The sequence below is a fragment of the Channa argus genome, chromosome 1 (assembly GCF_033026475.1).
Source record: "Channa argus isolate prfri chromosome 1, Channa argus male v1.0, whole genome shotgun sequence".
NCBI classification, from domain to species: Eukaryota; Metazoa; Chordata; class Actinopteri; order Anabantiformes; family Channidae; genus Channa; species Channa argus.
The window spans coordinates 46,299,911-46,306,652 of record NC_090197.1 but is presented as its reverse complement, the minus strand read 5'-3'; the positions used below and the strand labels follow the sequence as shown (position 1 = coordinate 46,306,652).

Below are 6,742 nucleotides of genomic sequence, written 5' to 3'. Positions count from 1 at the left end.
TCAAAGAAAACATGTGAATCATAAGACGCCCCATTTTGGCAAAAATCACAATTCAGCAAAATAAAGTATGTTTGGTTTTATTGGATCGAATCATCTTATTGCCTGTATAACGTGTGGAACGCATTTTTTCAGTGAAAGCAAAGTTTCAAACACACACACACACATATATGTGCACATTATGAATATGCCTCCTACATAGTATTGAGGTGACAAAATTGCAACGTGTTCTCAGCTATGACTCAGTGGGGCCCTGACATAAAAAAGCAGGGAGGAGTTGCACTACAGACATACTATAACTCTTAAGTCTTACCATTACAAACTTAATAAGTAGTAAATAGGACAGACTTCAGATTGCTGGAAAGCAGGTCATGGACTAAATCCCAAATGGTCACACATTGTATATAATGTAATATGTATTACAAATTGTAAAAATTGGTGTAAACGTGTTTTTATGGTTTGATTTTAATGTTGTCGAGGACAAAGATCAGCATGAAAAAAAAACATAACCTGGATCCAGCAATAACATGTCTCGTGTCATTGTACATATCTGTGGATGTGGGATTGTTTACCAGAACAAACGAAAAAGTTGATGACACCACATAGGCCTCTGGTAAATTCTTGTGCACATTTTTACTACAATTTTTTGCTATTTATTAGAGAAAATAATCAGACAAATTATTAAATATCAAACTTAAAATCATAACATACTAATAGTAATATTCAGATAATACAAAATAGGTACCTGGCTCCTAAAAAAATTAGTCTGAGCCTTTTTTAAAGTTTGTACAAACTCAAATATGAGTCACAAACCATGTCAAATACATTTTATTTTCAACCATGGTTACCAACCTGATTGACTTGCTTTTATCAAGTGATCTGCCTGCTACTCATAAGAAGAGATCAACACTAAGCCACAATCCATAATCATTAAAAGTGTGGTTGAAAGTGACTCTATCTTAAACCTCGCTTATGATTGTATCCTTGTGTAGTATTGTAATGACAAATTACTACACAAACAATTAGGCTAATCATAAAAGTAATTTTGAACCTGTTTAAATTACACATTTGTGTTTCCTTGCACTTCATCTGTTTCTGAAACAAAAATTCTGAACCACAGTTGGTATCTCAAGGCTTTTATGCCATTTGTGTATTAGTGTTATTACAGATTGTGGCTTTGGTAGTAATACAACAACATTCTGCCTTTTTAATTCTGAAGTTAAAACTGTAGCACTGAGTGGTGATTGTTTCGGCTAGTTTCTCAAATATGGCACACCATATCACCTCCATTTGTCATTACACATTCATTAATGTACCAACATACAATATAATGATATAAATACTGATATAAGTTTTTGAAATAACAAATAAACCAATGCACATACAAACACTCAAACACATCAATCAAAACTTAGTAAATTATATATTTTGAATGAAGTGCTGCTGATCTCTCAGCATGAAACATTTTAATGATGGCAAAGTGCAAAGACAGCAAAATCAGTAATGCACCAAAAAGCAGCATATAATAAACATGTTCACTGTGTTGTGTGAAAAAGCAGCTCCAAAATGGCCATATGGCAATAAAGGGGGAAATGCTTTTTTGTTGACTGAGTTCTGCAGTGAGTTCGGCTTTAAAGCCCCAATGTTTGCAATTGTGTACTAAATGTCCTCACTGGCTCAAGAAAAGCTCCATACAACATTTGAGCAAGACAAAAGGCAACTACACATGACTTTTCTTAAGAAAATACTTTCATGTTTCTTCCATTTTTTGATAAAGGCCTCTTATTCAAACAGAAATTGTTGTCGACACCTCGACCATGACAGCTGTCTTAATATGAAGAGTTGGCACAACATAGAAGGCAACAACATTGGCTTGAAAAACATGATTGCACTGACCTATCATCAGTTATGTGCTGAATGGCAGGAAATACCAACACTGTTAATCAATGCATGCAACTTCCACAAATGCTGTAGATAGATAGAGACAGAGGAGAGTTAGCCAGAGCACACTTGTTTACTATCAAATATACAGCAGGTTTTCCATCTCCCCTTTTGGTTACAAACTTTGCACTTATTATGAAATCTCCTTTGCCAGCTCAACATTCTCTTTGGTGATCATGCTGGGCTCTCCTTTCTGTGTTACACTGTCTCCCTCCATCACATTGTTGCAGGCAGGCTTTGCTGGCTGTTCTTCCAGTTGCTCCAGTTCTTCCAGTATGGTCTGAACACGACGAACTCCATCCCGTCTTGCCTGCCGTACATCAGCGCGACCCTCTGGGTCAACTGAGTCCAGTGCTAAGAGCTCTTTGGTCAGCAGTTCCTCCAGTAACAAATATTTCTTATCATTCTTCTTTCCATCAAAACACTTCACCTCCTGCTCCAGTTTAGCAACCCGCTCAACTATCTGCTGTACTTTAGCCACACCAGGGTGGATTGGACACTGAGCAGCTTGTTCAGCCTCTACTTTAGCAGGTTGGGCCTCCGGAGGATTACCTGTCATGTCCGGGCCTTCTGGTTTTGGAGGTATATGAACAGTAATATCTGACATATGCTGTTGTGGTTGCTCTGGTTTCTGGGGCTGCTGGAACTGTTCCGGTGACTGCATGGGCCGTTCAGGCTGCTGAGGCTGTGGAGATGTCTGAGGTGGTGCATGCTGGAACTGTTGTGGCTGCTGGAACGGCTGAGGTTGCTGAGTTGGAGGCTGTTGGAAGTGTTGAGGCTTTGGGACATCAGCTTCTGTGTGCAATGGCTGAGGGACCTGTGTGTTCTCGGGTTTCTGCTGCATGCTCTGTTGTTCGTGTTCCATTTTCTGGGGCGGGTCCCTTGTGAGAACATGTTGCTGAACCTGAGAAGTTAAGACCAATTTTAATGGTCTCTGTCACAATCCCAACACACTGACATAAAAATCAAACATATGTGGACCTCAAGAAATAGCCAAGAGAAAACACACAAAAGTCAAATTACCTGTGGCCTTTCTCCCATCACTTGTGATATAACAGGTGACTGGCTTTTAACATGATGCTGTGGAAACAATACTGGAGAAGCCTTTTCCCGAGGAGGCTGCATTGCTACAGAGTAACCAGGCCATTCATCTGTCTGAAGGCGATGGAAGGGCTGCTGGTGCTCTGAGTAAGGGACACGCTGAGAGTAGATAGAGGGATTTAACTGAGTCTGTGTTTGTGTTTGGCCACCACCACCTTCATGGATCACAGGGATAGGGATGTAACCTGTTTGAAAACCCGAGCTGCTAGGCCGGGAGGGAGGGTGGTGCGGGGCAGCATAAACCTTACAAATAAAACAATAATTTGAAACAGTTAAAATACAGTAATCTGATGTTTGTTTCACATCCCAAAACTCTGCAAACAAATTATACAGTATTCAGTGGCATTTTTTCTAAAGCATCTCCATACCTACCTCTGCTGTTTGTGAGACAGGTGAGCTAACCTTTCCAGGCTCTGCAGTGCAGCTATCTGAAGGTCCATGTAAAGGTGATCTAGGCCTGCAGTGGAGCACTGGCGTTGGCGAAGGTGTCCGCCCATCTGTCCGGATATTCTGTGCAGTGGATGGCTGGATGTAGGAATAACATGGATGCTGCTGCTGTCTCAGTTCTGCGCCCTCATGGAAGACTGGGATGGGGACATAACCTGGACGTAGAATGGGGTGCTTCATCTCCCTCACAAAGGTCTTCTGGGTTTCCTGGGGACTTGGTTCTGGTGGTATGTTGGGTCCATTTGATGACACTTCTCTGACCTGAAATACAGCCAATAATATCTGATTAAAATGTAAATTCTTGACTAATTATGTTTGACAACTGAATGTGAACATTTATTTATGTTGCAAATTTAACCAAAGTATGCTTTCCTTGTTATTTAGAAAACATTTAAATTAATAAAACTTTAGGAAACCTTTGTGATTGTTTTTTTTATTTATAGTAAAGTTATTCAACTACATATTCTAAAGTTGTAATCTAATATCAATGACTTCGATGTCCCCCTTTAACAATAAACTTGGCTTATAACTTTAATATTGCCCAAACGGTAATATAATATTTTGTCCAGTGACTGTCCTGTGACAAAACTATTCTAGCTTACAGTTGAGAAAAAGAAGTAAAATCTTTTTAAATTTTGTAAATTACTAACTACTAATTAATAAATTACTAAGTTACTAACTAAAAACCTTAGCATTTAATATAAGTCCATCTAAACTCTATAAATAAATTAATCACAAGGGTTTTCAAAAACTGACAGAGTTCTAAAAGGAAAGTGGTCCTAATCTTTAGTTAAAAATGACTGAGAGCAGTCTAGGTCATTGCAAAGGTTATAGGTTGAAATGTGGTATTTCTACAGGGAGATGCCAAAAGTATCACCTCTTTGAGTATTTAATACATGAAAATAACTTTTGGTGCATTTCTAATCAGATCCTTCCTATGTTTGTGTTTACTATTTTCCTTCACAATGAGCACATTATTTGGCTTAATTTCCTGAATTACTTACAATTGTTTGGCACACCCTCTAAACCAACATGTTATTGGCTAACTGTTATTATTTGAAACAAACCCACACAGAACTCCTTTTTGCTCTGCTATCTGACTAATGTCATGAACATTTGAATTGTTTTTGCACACACTTTGCATGAAATAAAATGAATAGCTGAGTTTCTTGTGTGCGTCAGTCAACTTTGACCAATATTGCTCTGGTCTAACCTTAACTAAAAGTGCATTAGAACAATAATATTTTCAGAATATATATTAGCGTACAATACAAATAATCACACCGCAAATAAGTCCTTCTTGAGGGGTCACTATTGCAGGGAATGAAATAGCGCTGAAAATAAAAATAGTGTAAAAATATACAACAGTGGCACTATAAGACAGTTCGACTCGTACTGAATCCTGATGTACATTTCCATTAGCCAAAGTAGAAAAAGTGTGTGTTATTATAGTGTACCGAGTGACAACTGCTGCTGACAGCTTTGGAGGGGAACAAGCAACAGGTCTCCTGAAAGTTGAGCAGTCTGTCAATGATACGTGTGAGAAGTGGTCAAAGTTTGCCTCTAGCCACCAGCAATACTACTGGATGTTAAAAAAATGTACTTGTACGTAACCAGTGGCATTTTTTTGCTCCCACAAAAGTTCTGAAACATAGCTGCCAGTGACCCTCTGCCCTCTGCCATTTCAGTACAGGACACTGCACACTGCCAGCACCATTGCACCAATTTTATCCCCTGACAGCTGTGTCTTTCTAGCAGATTCTTCGGGACCCTAACTTTGGACAACAGTGTCTCTCTCCCTGAGACGAAAGATTACCAGCTGGCAGGCTGTGAAGCTCACTTCAGCCCACGGGTTTTCTCTGCAGACCTCTCTGTTTTCACAACATGTAGCCTAATAAATGCAGCTGAATGTGAAAAGCAGGGCAGCCAGCGCCTCTCTCATTCGGTATACGAACACAGGCCAAAGTGAACCGGACCTGCCTCGAGCCATGTAAGGGAAAAAGTTTAACATGAGCAGGACATCGATGTGTTCTCCACCGTGAGACACGCGTTGTTAAAATAGTGGACGCTCATCATAGGTAGCCTTTACATACTGCAGAGTGAGTCATCGAGTACTAATGGTATTAGATCATGACACGGGAACATAACAGGCTTGATCACTGGTTATTATAGGCTTATGAGGTGTCTGTGAGGGCGAGGCGGCGGTGCCAAACAAGGCCTATAGTCAACAAGATTAATATATAACAGTGATGAAGCACAAGGCTTTTGTTGCTTTAATAGCTTGTCTAAGCTACACTGGCAATAAAAGCGACGCAGCTCGACACAAAACCAGCTGCCGAGGAGTTGCACGGCCGCTCGCCGCTAACATTTACACACCAACTTTACCCCGCTGCTCTTTTACCTTTTTGGTGTCGTGTCGCGGGTCATTCCAGGTTGTCGTGCGGTTGTTGTGATCCACAAAGAAAGGCCATCCCGTCTGAGGGTCAATTTTTACTTCCCATCCGAGGGGCAGAGGGTCGTTGTCATTATTTGCCATTGTCATTATCGGTGATTGTGTCTTCATGCCGTTCACGTTGCAGGTTGTCGAGGACTGAGACATTTTATACAGGCGACGGACGCTTTAAAGATTCCTTCAAGTGACGTGGAAAAGTGGGCTGGAAGTTTCTCGAAATAGCAGGGTTAATGTTGGGGGCGGACAGCGCTGGATACGGTGGCATGGGTTCTAACTTGTTATGCAGCAGACCCCCCTCTCTTCCCAGCATAAACACAAACTCAACCTCTGCTCTGCATTTTAACCCCACCCCCCAGGAGCTTCACTTCACTCAGGAGGATTTTTGCTGCAGCTGCCGAACAGTGCGTTTCTCCTTTAACTTTGCTGGAACTCTTCCTGGAGCCCCCCCACCCCTCCCGGTCACACCTGTTCCACCTTTGACACCTGTCCGAACCCCAGTTGAACAATCTTCTGTGCCTAGTCAAGGGAATCCCAAGCTTTTTCATCACAAAAAAAGCTCCTCAAATAGATGAACTCAGACTCCCACATGACAGATCTTGTCCAAGGAAACTCAGTCTGGGTTTGCCATAATTTGGTACACAATTATGTAACTGTGGTGGTGTGATACAGTGTGGGCATTGTGACACTTCTAATTACTGATCTTCCTTAATCACAGTACTATGCCAATTCAACCTCACACTGCTAGGGGAATACTAGTAAAATCCTCACTTAATTGCAACCTATCTGAAACCACCGCATGAATTT

General features: G+C 40.8%; 1 protein-coding gene across 1 annotated transcript; it reads right to left on the bottom strand.

Annotated features, from left to right (window-relative positions):
* Window positions 1–61: 61 nt before the first annotated feature.
* Window positions 62–6,340, bottom strand: bag3 (BCL2 associated athanogene 3). The gene is made up of 4 exons (XM_067526641.1): window positions 5,888–6,340; window positions 3,412–3,747; window positions 2,962–3,282; window positions 62–2,842 (listed from the first exon to the last, which is right to left on the bottom strand). Exons 1-4 carry the CDS (start codon window positions 6,083–6,085, stop codon window positions 2,072–2,074), a joined length of 1,626 nt encoding a protein of 541 aa, XP_067382742.1. The 5' UTR covers window positions 6,086–6,340; the 3' UTR covers window positions 62–2,071.
* Window positions 6,341–6,742: the final 402 nt, after the last annotated feature.

Coding starts and splice junctions, on each gene's coding strand:
- bag3 (XM_067526641.1), bottom strand. CDS start 6,085: ATGTCTCAGTCCTCGACAACCTGCAACGTGAACGGCATGAAGACACAA. Junction 3,283..3,411: donor CTGTCTCACAAACAGCAGAG/GTAGGTATGGAG, acceptor TTTATTTGTAAG/GTTTATGCTGCCCCGCACCA. Junction 2,843..2,961: donor TGATGGGAGAAAGGCCACAG/GTAATTTGACTT, acceptor TTAACTTCTCAG/GTTCAGCAACATGTTCTCAC.